Source organism: Oryctolagus cuniculus, chromosome 10 (genome assembly GCF_964237555.1).
Source record: "Oryctolagus cuniculus chromosome 10, mOryCun1.1, whole genome shotgun sequence".
Classification (NCBI taxonomy): Eukaryota; Metazoa; Chordata; class Mammalia; order Lagomorpha; family Leporidae; genus Oryctolagus; species Oryctolagus cuniculus.
This window is the reverse complement of record NC_091441.1, coordinates 4,444,134-4,458,518: the sequence shown is the minus strand read 5'-3', so window position 1 is coordinate 4,458,518 and position 14,385 is coordinate 4,444,134. Positions and strand designations below refer to the sequence as shown.

The 14,385-nt window shown below is 42.3% G+C and overlaps 1 protein-coding gene and 1 long non-coding RNA gene across 4 annotated transcripts in view; one reads left to right on the top strand and one right to left on the bottom strand.

Annotated features, from left to right (window-relative positions):
- Window positions 1-53: 53 nt before the first annotated feature.
- On the bottom strand, window positions 54-7,321 carry LOC103349401 (uncharacterized). Its single transcript, XR_007921406.2, has 3 exons — window positions 6,917-7,321; window positions 3,309-3,469; window positions 54-384 (listed from the first exon to the last, which is right to left on the bottom strand). It is a non-coding gene; the product is annotated as an uncharacterized lncRNA (long non-coding RNA).
- Window positions 7,274-14,385, top strand: part of C10H18orf63 (chromosome 10 C18orf63 homolog) — a 56,598-nt gene continuing 49,486 nt past the window's right edge. The window contains exons 1-3 of one of the 3 annotated variants that reach the window (XM_070050051.1): window positions 7,274-7,406; window positions 10,768-10,932; window positions 12,875-12,953. In XM_070050051.1, the coding sequence (XP_069906152.1) occupies window positions 10,799-10,932; window positions 12,875-12,953 (213 nt within the window). In that variant the 5' untranslated portion in view covers window positions 7,274-7,406; window positions 10,768-10,798. Of the gene's footprint in view, window positions 7,535-10,767; window positions 10,933-12,874; window positions 12,954-14,385 lie in introns of all 3 variants that reach the window. The other 2 variants (XM_051851098.2, XM_051851097.2) reach the window with 2 other exon arrangements.

Genomic DNA, 14,385 nt, shown 5'->3' with positions numbered 1-14,385 from the left:
CCTTTAAATAATTATCCCAAAAGATCTGTTTAGTTGATTTCAAATTCCCCATTTATTAGCAATAAAAAAAAAAAAAAAAAAAATTTCCTAACATTTCAAACATTTTTATTCATCTTAAAGCATTTGTGACTTGAAGGTGCTTTTACCCCCATGCATATTTAGAATATACCAGTGCGGGGGGCCTCTGATCCTTGGGATTGCAGAGGCTGAGCAGCAGCAGAGAACAGTGGACATGTGGTGTCTGAGCACTAAGGGAACCCCGAAGTCCTCAGTTTGCTGCTGAGGTGTGCAGTTTTCCTCAGTAACTTCAGACAATGACAAGGTGCTCGTGTGTAGGACATCTTAGTGTAAACACATTCTCAGGCAGGTTTTCCTTGTAGGTCCCTGTTGAACAGGAGCAGGCCAATAAGAACAGTAAGTGTTCGACTGTAGGACAAGGTTTAAAGATTAAAGATATTTTTAAGATCCTTTTTTGTCTCCAACGCAAGAAAACAAAACAAGCATAAAGTGGTATTGATAAGGAAAACTCCAAATATCCTGTTTAACTTTATAAAGTGTTCAGGGTCTGTAAAGTTCATGGTATCACCATTATCAGCTCACCCAGATCAGAAGCTTGGGAATCATCTGGGTCATCCTCAAAATTCAGCCCATCACCAGGCCAGGGAGATTTCACCCAAATATCTCTCATCAGTGTTCTCTATTCTTAACACTGTGGCTCCAGATTCGCCTTCGTATAGGATATTTTGCCACAGAGTCTTGGTTTTCCATGCCTGAAACGCTCTAACAGGCCTTTTAGCCAGACCAGGGAAGCCTTAAGAGTTGATTCTGAGGTCAGAGTGAGACCAGCTCTTTACACTACACTCACTCATAAGTACCATCTGACATAAAACCCTTCAAATTCAAGGTCAGGGTGCAGGCTGAACCCATTGTAGTTCCATGTTATATGAATCTATTAATGTACATTTTCTAAACAAATAAAATTCATCTTTGGTGTTATAAGTCATGATGGTGGTTATCTTTGAGAAAGAAGGTAAGTGGTTGGAAGACAGCATTGAGCAGACTTCTGGGAGGAAGGCAATGTTCTGTTTATAGATCTTGGTGTGCAAGAATGGTTATTTTTGAAAAACCATCAAACTACAATTTGTCTACATTTTCGATCTAAAAAGATTCATCCATATTGTTGCATAAAGCTATAGTTCATTACTGTGCTTCCCACTATCCAATTATGTACATATAATTCAATTTACTTATGTGTTATATCACTAAACATTTGAAAGTTTTGTTTGTTGCAGTTGTATATTTTATCTGACAAACAGTGCTGTTTCAAGCACATTTCTTGGTGCACACATGCAAGAGATTCTTTAGGGGAATAAGGAAGTGCTGAGTTTGAAGGAATGTGAATATTCAACTTTAGAAGACAATCACATTATTTTAAATTTGCATTACCATGGAGAGGTCCTATTCCGTTTCTTTATATACCCTAGGTATTTTGCAAATACTATTTTCTCATGAAGGTCTTAGTTTAGATTTATTTGATAGCTAATAAAGTTTGGCATATTTTCAGATAACTTTCAAGGTCATACATCTTCTGCAAAATGCCTGTTCACAACTTCTGCACATTTTTCTATGTGATGCTTTGTCTTACTGTAACCAATTTGTGAGTTCTTTATGATCTAGAAACTAACACCTTATAGATTACATGCATCTAAAAGTAAATATGTTCTTCATATTTGTGGACTGCATCTTTACTTTCCTTACTTTCGGAAAAGAGAAGTTTTCCAAAAAGAGTTTTTAAAAAGAACTTTTCCTATAGAAAATTTTAAACCTACACAAAAGCAGAGAGGAGAGTGTATTTTATGCACAAAAGTACAGGTAATTGTATGAATTTCTACTCACCTTCAACAGTTGTCAACATATGATCAATTCTATCTTACCTTTATCATTACCTCACTTTCCATGGATCATTCTAGAACAAATCCATTATATATCAGTTTAGCATGTGTCTTTGAGATAAGGATTTTATAAGTGGTAGAAAACTAGGCCGGCGCCGCGGCTCACTAGGCTAATCCTCCGCCTTGCGGCGCCAGCACACTGGGTTCTAGTCCCGGTCAGGGTGCCGGATTCTGTCCTGGTTGCCCCTCTTCCAGGCCAGCTCTCTGCTGTGGCCCGGGAGTGCAGTGGAGGATGGCCCAAGTGCTTGGGCCCTGCACCCCATGGGAGACCAGGATAAGTACCTGGCTCCTGCCATTGGATCAGCACGGTGCGCTGGCCACAGCGGCCATTGGAAGGTGAAACAACGGCAAAGGAAGACCTTTCTCTCTCTCTCTCTCACTGTCCACTCTGCCTGTCAAAAAAAAAAAAAAAAAAGTAATATTCCCAGCTAGAAAATTAGTTCCTTCTATAATAAAATAAAAGGTCGGTATCCAAATTTCTGACTGTGCCATACATTAATTTTATAGTTTATTTATTGAAATCATGATCAAAATGAGGCCTTTTTAAATGATAATATCTCCTAAGTCGTCTTTCAATTCAATCATTACCCTCTTTCTCCTTTAAAATTTACTGTTGAAGAAACTAACTTGTGTATCCTGTAGATACACAGGACTCACAGCACGGTGTTATCTTTGTCTCACACTCCATGTCCAGTTTGTCAAGAGATACATCAATCCCTCTTCCTTTGGTTTTTTTGTTTTTGTTTTTGTTTGTGAGAGGTCCCCTCCCTCCCTCCCTCCCTCTCTCTCTCTCTCTAAAAGATTTATGTGTTTATTTGAAAGAATTACAGAGAGAAAAGGAGAGACAGAGAATCTTCCATCTGCTGGTTCACCCCCAAGTACCCCCAATGGGTTGGCTGAGCTAGGCAGGAGCCAGGAACTTTTTCCAAGTCTCCCACTTGGGTGCAGGGGCCCAAGGACTTGGGCTCCTCCACTGCTAACCCAGGCACATTAGCAGGGAGTTGGATTCTAAGTGGAACAGCCTTTGGACTCCAACCAGTGCCCATATGGGATGCCAGCACTGCAGGCCATGGCTTTAACCCACTGCACCACAGCACAGACCCCAATCCCTTCTTCTGAATGTGTCTAGGATTCAATTTCTGCCCCTGCTGCTCCTACTCTGTTCTGAGGATTGGCACCTCTCAACCTTCAGGCAGCCAACTGGACACCCACACAGCTCAAGCTTCAGGACCCCTCATTTGCACAGGTCTGGAGACCCTCTGACTAATTCCGTACTTGTAATTTCCTATTCTTTTTCCTAAAGAGGGCATCCATAATCATGTTGAGGTCCCACAAAATCTAAAGCCATCCCCTTACCTGGACACATGTGGCAGCCTCCTCACAGGTACCCCGGATCCACTCTCAAGTCTCTGGGTCTCTGTGTAAAACTGGAGTCAGATTCAGCAAACATAAGTCAAATCATGATCTTCCAGGTACAGAACCCTCCACTGGCTTCCTATGGCACTGAATTTTTAAACCTGTAAAACCAAAACACTTGAACCAAGAGATCTTTGAAATAAATGGACTTATTGCACCATTACAAATTCTAGCCAGAAGAAAGGACAGTCCTGGGACAAGTTTCCACAGCCACCAACAGAAAGGGTACGTACCTGTTGGAAAAATGTCTTCCAAATCTAAGAAGGAAGAATATTTTATAGTGAAAATTGGTGAAAGAAAGCACAAGATGTCTACCTTAAATTCACAGTAGGTAGAGATAAGAGGGCAGGACAACACGAAATAGGTAAACTTTCAGAGAGGAAGATAGTCGATTGGGAGAAGAGCTGTAGTTTCTTGACTGGTGGTGTTGCAAGCAAGATGCAATGGCCACTTACCAACATCTGGTCTTGGTGACTGACTGACTGGGGGTTTGAGTGAAGGTTTCAACACACATTTAGGAATGTGGAGCAGTTTTTTTGGTTGGTTTGGCCCAAAACTGTTAGATGATTATATTATCTCTCCTCCCTCCCATCCTCCAATCTCGTCATTAAATTTAGTACATCTCATAATTTTTCTCTTATTAAACCATACCTACAAGGTCACACACAACCACTCCCTTGCTACCTCTCCAATCTCACGTCCTAAGACACTATCTTGCTTCTTCCACCCTGCCCCACTGGAATTCTTCAAGCATGTCAACACTCTTCCTATTGAAGCCCTTGTACATTTCATATCTCTACCAAGAATGTACTTAATCTCATATTTGCTTCTGTCCTCAAAATTCGTCTGATTAGAATGGACTTCCCTTGCCTCTTTGTCTAGCATGGCCCCTTAACCCCCATCACTGTCCCTTTCCTTACCCTCCTTCATTTAGTCCCTAGTGAACTATTCTTATTTGTTAATTATCTACTCTTCCTATGTTAAAATTTAAACTCTAGAATATCAGTGACTCTCTAATACTCTAGTAAATGCAAAATAAATGTATATTGAGCAATCAGAAAAGTAAATCAAAGTGAGTAGAAAGATCTAGGCTCTTTTTAGCAAATTATACCTGGTAGACTTGTTATGAGAATTATCTAGCTAGCTTATCTTGCAGATGTTCTGCTGCACAAACTAAACCATCCCCCAGATTCCTCCAGAAGGGAGCTTGAAAGAAGTTCATGCTGAGAGACAAGGAAAGAGGTGGGGCTGGGGAGAAGTTAAGTTGGGAGAGAGGGGTCAGCATTGTGGCATAGCTGGTAAGCCACTACCCGCAACACCAGCATCCCATATGGGCACCATTCCAGTTCCAGCTTCTCCACTTCCAACCCAGCTCCCTGCTAATGTACCTAGGGAAAGCAGCAGCAGATGACCCAAGTACTTGGGTTCTTGCCACCCACTTGGGAGACACAGATGGAGTTCCTGGTTCCTGGTTTTGGCCTGGCCTAGTCCCAGCAGTTGTGGCCATCTGGCAGTGAACCGCCAGATGGAAGATCTCTGTCTCTCCCTCTCTCTCATTCTGCCATTAAGTAAAATGAATCTTTTTAAAAAGGAAGGAGAAAAGTTCCAAAGGGAAGAGGTAAGGGAGGAGTGACCTCTGGGATGGACCCCAGAGCTACCATGGAAGACCCCTACACAATCAAGATGCTGACATTATTTACTAGAATGGAAAAGAGCTGCCATTTCTAAAATCCCACCCCTTCAGGTACCATATTGGAAAACACAATATCTAGTAAGCGTCTGCTAAGTACAAGGGTACTTAAAAACTTCATAGAAAAATATAATTAATACAATTAAAGATGTTTATTGGTGTGAAAAAATTGAAATCCATTTTTTCATAATATGCATTTTCCATGAAATTTTCAAGACCTCATCATAACATTCAAGTGTTTGTATTTAGTTAACCCACTAACAGTTAAGGCTGCTTTATAATGAATAATGAATGAAATCCAGTAATTTAGATAAAATACTGAGGCTACACAGACTAATTGAATGCTATGATTCCCTAACTACTCAACCTTTGGGGAAAACAGATTTTAATGCTTTTATGTTAGCCATCTCTTCTTCTTCTTTTTTAAATTATTATTTGAAAGGCAGGGCTTTCTCAGATTCCACACCAACCTGTATCTAAATCTCATTATCTAACTTTAAAGTATATCTAGAATCCAATCCCATCTCACCACTTCCATTGCCACTACTGGGATCCAAGCCACACTGCCTCTGTCCTGCTTTACTGCCATTGCCTTCTAACTGCTCTTCCCTGTCCCCTTCACTCCATTCTGTGCACAGCAGCCCAGGTGCACCTGCTAAAACTTACGTGGCTCAGCAGGCCTAACACTGTCTGCTTCTGAGTCCTCCAGTCTTGTGTTACTTCTTCTTCCCTGCCCTACTGCAGCCCCAGTTACCTTCCTTCCTCAGGACTTTGTAGGCTGAGTCCATCTCTTGTCACCCAACTCCCCTCCCCCCATCCACAAGTTCATCATTCTCACTGCCCTCACATTTTACTCAGACATCATCCATTAAACATAAAGTTCTCTCCCTAACACTCCCTATCACTCTAACCTCCTTTATTTTTCCCCAAGGCACCTAACACTATCTATCATACTAAGGTTTTGCTCATTTTTCTTGATTACCAGCTGTTTTCTCCCAACCCCTGCCAATGTAAATAATCAGATATTCTCCAAAGAATAATATTTGGTAATGATGAAGCATTGCAATAGGAATACACATTCCATAGTACATTATGGGCATATTCAAGGAGCTTTGAGGCACCGGGGAGTTTTTAAAGGCAAAAAGGGAAATTACATAAGCTACCTGGATACAAAGTTTCACTTGGGGGACCTGAGGCAGATGTGGCACTGGCTCATTGGTGGAGATATGGTGGCTGCGGAAGCTCTCTGTCCAGAACATTTTGTCTGAATTGTTAGTCTTTTTTTAAAAATATTTATTTATTTGAAAGAGTTATTGAGAGAGAGAGAGAGACAGAGAGAGAGAGAGAGAGAGATCTTCCATCCTCTGGTTCAGTCTCCAAATGGCTCCCAAGGCCAGGAGCCAGAAGCTTCATCTGGGTCTCCTACATGGGTGCCAGGGCCTAAGTCCTTGGGCCATCTTCGGCTGCTTTTCCAGGCACTATAGGGAGCTGAATCAGAGGCAGGGCAGCCAGGACTCAAACTGGCGCCCATATGGTGTGCCAGCATTGCAAGCAGTGGCTTAACTCATTAAGCCACACATAGGCCGGTGTCACAGTCTTGAAGCATGTCAAACTTTGTTTCAGAAAACTGTACATACTGGTGAAGTACGCAAAGCTTGGCGCACGTGTGGAAAGTCCTTGAAAATAAACTACCTTGGACCCCGGCTCCAATTTTGGATGGAACAAAAATGATTTCATCAACGTTCACACTGCCAGGTAAAAGTCAGAGGGGGCTACCGCTTGCCTAATGCTCTGTCACCCGCACACGGCAGGTGCCCGACAAACACGGAACAAATGAGGCGCCCATCACAGCCCGCACCTGCCCTAGCTTCCTCTCCGCGCCGCGCGTCCAGGCGGTCAGCCCAGCTTCGGAAGTCGCCCAGAGCAGACCGGCAAGGTCGAGGGACACGCGGCCGCCCCAGGGAGCCCGCCTGTGGTCTCCGCGCTGCTGCGGCCTTCCTCTCCCAGCAACACCGACCCCGGCTCTTCCTCCTCGAACCCGGCAGCAGCCAGCACCTGAACCGCGCCGGGAGCGCGGGAGCGCGGGGAGTGGTGCCCGAGGACGGCAGAGGGCGACGAGCGTGCTGTGCGGTCATCCGGTCATCCGGCACAAGGAGGACGCGGGGCGCCCGGGGCCTGCTGGGAGCACCGGGGCCTGCTGGGAGCACAGAGGCCTGCTGGGAGCGCAGAGGCCTGCTGGGAGCACAGAGGCCTGCTGGGAGCACAGAAGCCTGCCTGGGGCACAGAGGCCTGCTGGGAGCACAGAGGCCTGCTGGGAGCACAGAGGCATGCTGGGAACGCCTCGCCAGGTGACGAGGAGGCGCAGGTTCCGGACACTGAGGAGCAGCAGGCACGGGCGTGAGGGGAGGCCGAGGGCAGGCCGCGCGCCGTGGGGCGCTGGTGTGACAGTGTTTAGAAGCAGCTCGGGTTTTCCTCTGTATGTACCCCGAGTAAAGCCCTCGGGGACGTGTTCCGCACAATTCCTGCGTGACTGTGGGCAGGAAAGGGAACCAGGGCGGCAGGTGGCCGAGGGCCTGGGGCAGCCCCGCGGAGCCAGGCGGGCGGGCAGGGCTCTGGGCTCGGGCTGCGTCCCGCCTTGGGCGCCGCGGGAAGAGACGCTGGGTGAAGTCCGGGAGCCGCGGTCAGGGCGCCGGATTCTGTCCTGGTTGCCCCTCTTCCAGGCCAGCTCTCTGCTGTGGCCAGGGAGTGCAGTGGAGGATGGCCCAAGTGCTTGGGCCCTGCACCCCATGGGAGACCAGGAGAAGCACCTGGCTCCTGCCATCGGATCAGCGCGATGCGCCGGCCGCAGCGGACATTGGAGGGTGAACCAACGGCAAAAGGAAGACCTTTCTCTCTGTCTCTCTCTCTCTCACTGTCCACTCTGCCTGTCAAAAAAAATTAATTTTAGTGAGCAATATGTTTTAAAGGTAAAAGTAAAAATTCACTAATTTTGATCCACGTCACTGACCTGTTTTCTTTAGACATGGTTGTCCTAACTCAAGCTATATGTTATCTTTTTATTATTGATACCCTCTACTAAAACACTTCATATGAAGTGAATTAAAATTGTGGATTAAGTTGTGTTTGTCTTAGAACTTTGTACCATTTTAACAAGAGATTTTTGAGTAATAAAAGGGGTTGTGTTTCTTTATCATTTCCATAACTCAATTCTTTCTTTCTTTTTTTTTTTTTTTTTTTTTTTTTTTTTTTTTTTTTTGACAGGCAGAGTTAGTGAGAGAGATACAGAGAGAAAGGTCTTCCTTCCGTTAGTTCACCCCCAAATGGCTGCTGCAGCTGGCGGGCTGCGCCGATCCGAAGCTGGGAGTCAGGTGCTTCCTCATGGTCTCCCACACGGATGCAGTGTTATTTATTTGAAAGACAGTGTTACAGAGAGAGAGAAAGAGAGGTCTTCCATTCTGCTGGTTCAGTCCCCAAATGACCACAATGGCCAGAGCTGAACTGATCTGAAGCCAGGAGCCAGGAGCTTCTTCCAGGTTTCCCACTTGGGTGCAGGGGCCCAAGGAATTGGGCCATATTCCACTGCTTTCCCAGGCGGTAGCAGAGAGTTGGATCAGAAGAGGAGCTGCTGGCCAGCGCTGCGGCTCACTAGGCTAATCCTCCGCCTGCGGTGCCAGTATTCCGAGTTCTAGTTCCGGCTGGGGCACCGGTTCTGTCCCGGTTGCTCCTCTTCCAGTCCAGCTCTGCTGTAGCCCAGGAAGGCAGTGGAGGATGGCCCAAGTGCTTGGGCCCTGCACCCGCATGGGAGACCAGGAGAAGCACCTGGCTCCTGGCTTTGGATTGTCGCTCTGGCCATGGTGGCCATTTGGGGGGTGAACCAACGGAAGGAAGACCTTTCTCTCTGTCTCTCTCTCTCTCTCTCACTAACTCTGCCTGTCAAAAAAAAAGGGGGGGGGAGCTGCCGGGATTTGAACCAGTGCCCATATGGGATGCCAGCACTGCATGCTGGGGCTTTAACACGCTGCACCACAGCGCCGGCCCCTCAATTATTTCAATAACATAAAAAATGAGATATATTGAGGTCCATCTTGGATTTTTGTTTCTTCTGATGAGCACTTTGCAAATTATTTCTAAGTATAATTTAACAGCAAACATTACTTTTTAAAATTGCTTTTCCTGATAAGGATTTATATAAAACAGCATAAAAGCAGAGTAAGGGAAGAAATTTTTTTTCATTTTGAGTGATACCAGAAATCATTTTGATTAACGTTAACACTTGTATGAATTTGTGGTAATCATTCTAAGAGTACTTCAACTTTTAAAAGAACTAAGTGGTCCATAATTAAGAACATATCAAACACTGTGGTTCTTGAGTGAGGGAGAAGTGTTGGAGCCAAAAGGGCATTGCCAGTTTTTCCTCTGATAATAAAGGCAGTGTTCTTGTGATCAGAATGAAGGCTGGTCTTGGTTGAGATTCCGGGGCTACTTCTATGTGATTATGTTTTATTTAAAGAGAAAAAATATGTTACTATTAAAACATTTGAAGTACTAGGGTTCAGGTTACCTTCCTTGAAAGTATTTGTGTGTGCTTGCTTATTTGATCATCAGTAGGTTGATTTATTTGTATATTCCAGATTTTTGCAATATAAATAAAGACATTACTGTGTAAACTAGCAGCTGTGCAAAATGTACCCCAAATAGAAGTTTTAGAACCAGATAGCCTATTGGGAAAGAAAACTGGGTAATAATTTAGTGATCACAGTAAACATTTTATTTTATATGAAGACTAATATATGCCTCAGCTTTGAAGAGCATTATAGAGATGATTTTAAAGAGCAGAAGACTTTGGTGTTTATTTGTATTTTGAAAGTTTATTGCCATAGGAATGTTTTTTCCTGAAAACAAAATAAAACTTAAGAATCATCAGGAACTATAGAAGGAATTTGTTAAACACAATATAGTAGAAACATATGTAATACCTAGGCTGTAGTAGGCATTTGATAAAAAGTATCTGGTGTTTTGTATCATTTGTACTCAAATTATCCTATTTGTATTACAGAACTGTAGGTTTGAAACAATTTTTTTTTGGCATGATGAAAATACTTATTGCATTGATGGTTGTGTGATTCTGTGACTACAGTAAAAAACATTGACTTGTAAGCTTTAAATGGATAAATTTCATATTATATGAAGTTTATCTTAAAAGCTGTACAAAAAATCATAGAAAAACTTAAAATGTCAGTGATGTTGGTGAAATTTACCAAAGTTTTTCTATTATCCTTTTTTTAAAAGATTATTTATTTGGAAGTCAGAGTTGTACAGAGAGGCAGAGAGAGAGCAAGAGAAAGAGAAAGGTCTTCCATCCACTGGTTCACTCCCCAGTTGGCTGCAATGGCCAGAGCTGCACTGATCTGAAGCCAGGAGCCAGGAGCCTCCTCCAGGTCTCCCACGTGGATCAGGGGCCCAAGGAGTTGGGCCATCTCTCACTGCTTTTCCAGGCCATAACAGAGAGCTGGATTGGAAGTAGAGCAGCCGGGTCTCGAACTGGCGCCCATATGGGATGCTGGCACTGCAGGGGGCAGTTTAACCCGCTGTGCCACAGCACTGTCCCCTCTGTTATCTTATAATATCAAACATTATGTGCTGAATTGGTATTGAAACCCTATGGATAAGATAGTTTACTACTTTTTCATTGCTGTTTTGTTTTTAAAGGCCTGATTGCTGAGACACATAGTGGGAAAATATGAGTAATTCTAAGCAGCAGCTACTGTTCTTCGTCACACTTCCAGATTTACAAAAGCTCTGTGCTGTCAGATTCATACTGAGTAATGGTGTAACAGATACTGAGATGAGGAGTACACAGATGAAGATGTGCAGGTAAAAACTACGCCTTATAACTTAGGCTTTTAAAACTTTTTAAAATGTACAAGAGCTATTTCAGAAATATTTTCTTTAAATCAAAATACTCAGTCATGTGACTGGCATGAACCCTGTTACTTGAGCCATCACTGCTACTTCCTAGGGCCTGCATTAGCACTAAGCTGGAGTCAGTAGCCAGAGCCAGGAATTGAACCCAGGTACTCTAATGTGAAATGTGGACATCTTTCATTTTTTTTCCTTAAAATGTATTTATTTATTTGAAAGGCAGAGTTACAGAGAGAGACAGAGAAAGAGAGATCTTCCATCTACTGGTTCACTCCCCAAATGGCTCCAGTGGCTGGGACTGGGCCAGGCCAAATCAAGGAGCTTGGAACTCCATCTGGATCTCCCACATGGGTGTCAGGGACCAAGTGCTTGGCTGTCCTCCACTGCTTGCCCAGACACATTGGCAAGGAGCAGGACTGGACTCAAATCAGCACTCATATAGGATGCCATCATCTCCAGTGGCAGCTTCACCTGCTGTGCCACAACCTGGACATCTTAACTACTAGGCCCAAACACCCACACTACTCATTAATAAATATTTACTGAGTACTGTTTATGGGGTACTTCTATATACTGTACACATTTTTATTAGTATAGTTTCTTCATTTTCAGCTTGATATAAGACATTGAAGGCTATTTCTTCAAGAACTATCTCAAAATAATCTTACTGAAGATAATGTTTGGAAAAATATCTTGGTTGAAACCTAAAGTATAATTCTATGATTACAAGTGCCCACCATGTACTAGTTCCTTAAATTGTTTGAGGCTTTTAAAGAAGGACTTGTAGAATACATGAGAAGATTAAATCCTTAATTTCTTTGAGGAAAACAAACTCCTATGAAATTACTAATGACAAGAAATAAGGAACATACAGTTGGTTATCTTCCAGTTCCCTGTTATTTTAAAACTGCTCCCCATTGCGTATTTTACTACCCAAATGCAACAAGGAGCCTGTATCCTTCCTACAGAGGGGTAATTTGATGATATCTGTGACCCTTTTGGAAATACTAAAATAGGTAGAAAATCTTAAGTGAGATTTTCTGCTTTTGCCTCACATTGAAAGTGCCTATGCCCGTGGATTGGGCCTTTCTTAATCCAACAGGCTGGAACAGAGAGAAAGGAGACCAGCTGTGGCAGACAAAGGCCTTGTAACACCGTGGTGCCTGCTGTAACTGAGTACAGTATGAAGCCACCAGGGAGAGACTGGCCTGCCTTGGCATTTTGGAGTCATCCCTTGCATACTCATGCTCATTTTTCTTTGATGGTTAATGTTGAAAATTTTCAAGTTTCCAACTATATTTTCCTGTCTTCCTTGACCTTGGAAACAAAATGATGGTAATTTGAGCTATGGTGATTTTTATTAAAAGTTTATTTGGCTGTTAAAAATTAAGCTAAAACCACTATCAGCTTCTTTGTAATTTGTGAAGAATTTCCTTTTTGAATGAAAAGATCCTAGTCAATGGTTCTAATTTTGGTCATCGATGAAATAGAAGAATCATTAGACTCTTGCTTTCATGGGCCCTTATCTGCCACTGGATGGATGGGTGGATGGAAGGAAGGGAGGGATGGTGGGAGGGAAGGAGGGAGATTAGGGAAGAAATGAGTTAAAAGGGATCAGATCCTCACTGTGTTTGGACATTGTCAAGTCTATATTTAGGACAGAAATTGAGTTTTAAAAGAGCAGTTTTCCTGGATGAAAGAGACTGGGAAACTCAGATACTGTGACAGATTTCATATTAATAACATTATATGAAAGTTCATGCTTTTCTTAATTCAAATGTTGGCCAAGTTCCTACAGCATTCAAGGTACCATGGCACCATGCCAACGTGCTAAGTATGGGGAGAGATCCTTGTCTAGAAGAAATTTAAGAATTAATACATTTCATCTCCACAGGCAGTTGCTGTTTTTGCATCAGGAGATTCTTACATCACCTGTGCCAGGACTGTTAAATCAAATTTGGGTGGTGATGGCGGTTAGTATTTTAATATTTGAAGAAATATTATCAATTGTTGGAAGCAATATTGATAAACATAATTCAGGTAGCATGTATAAAATTGATGATGGTTTATTAGTGTGACTCATGTTGTACTTTGCACCATTAACAGATTATGAAATGCCTGATGTTTAAAATCCATTTTTGTGGTTACAATTTAATATTTCATTTTGTCTCTCATAAATACTAAGATGAAAACTATTGATAAAATGTTACTGCATAGTTTTAAATAACATGGGCTTAATAATTTTATTATATCTTGTTATGTGGAGTTACACTTAAGGAAGAAGTTCTACATTTTGATAAATTTCCAACTCTTTTAAGTAACTTAATGTTTCTTCTCATTTGGAAATTTCATGTATAAAAATATTTTTTAATCCCTAGCAAAATCAGAACTACAAACATATTTCCCAGGCCATAGATAATTGGTTGGGAATGGTAATGAAGTTTTCATTAAGGGGCTGGCACCGTGATACAGTGGGTTAAGGCATCACCTGCAGTGCTGGCATCCCATGGGGAGCGGATTTGAGTCCCACGTGCTCCACTTCTGATCCAGCTCACTGCTAATGCTCCTGGGAAAGCAGTAGATGATGGCCCAAGGACTTAGGCCCCTGCACCCATCTGGGAGACCCGGATGAAACTTCTCACTCCTGGCTTCAGCCTGGTCTAGCCCTGGCCATTGCAGCCAGTGAGAGTGAACCAGTAGATGGAAGATATATATATATATATCTCTCCCCCTCCCTCTCTCCCTCTCTGTAACTCTTTTTTCAAATAAAAAAATAACCATCTTAAATACAATAATTTTAAAATCATACCCTGGAAGTTTTGTCAAAAGTGTTTCTGAAAATCCTGTTTTTGTGTGATTTTTAATTCCCCAGAATTAAGAGAAATGAACATTATTGGCAATGCTGATAAATCATCCAAAACTTTCAGTTCCTTTATATTTCTCCTACATCTTGGTTTTATGACAGTATTTTCTTTTCTTGTCCTTAATATTATTTTTAAGAGAGCTGTTGGTGAGCAAGTAGACTAATGTCTCTTAATTTTATTCTCTTCTACCTGAAAAACTTCATGGAACAAAGAAGATACTCTTTTAGAGTTCTAGTTCAAATATCCTAGACTTAGGAAAAATAATAAGAGAAAAGTCGTTATCTTTTATATGTACAAAATAGGATTATTAAATATCCTGTTTTGAAGCTTGCCTTTTATTTCCCCTTAAGTAGCCTCTCCTGAATATCTTTCTTAAAACACATTCCTAATGCTGTGAAATATTTTGTCCTATAGATATTTAGTAATTTATTTAATACTTTCTAATGCAAATCAGAGTTTCTAGTTTTGTGCTGTTACAAACTGCTGAAAGAAAACACCATTGAAATTTTATCCTTTTTATTTGGTAGTTTTGAGGGGTTAC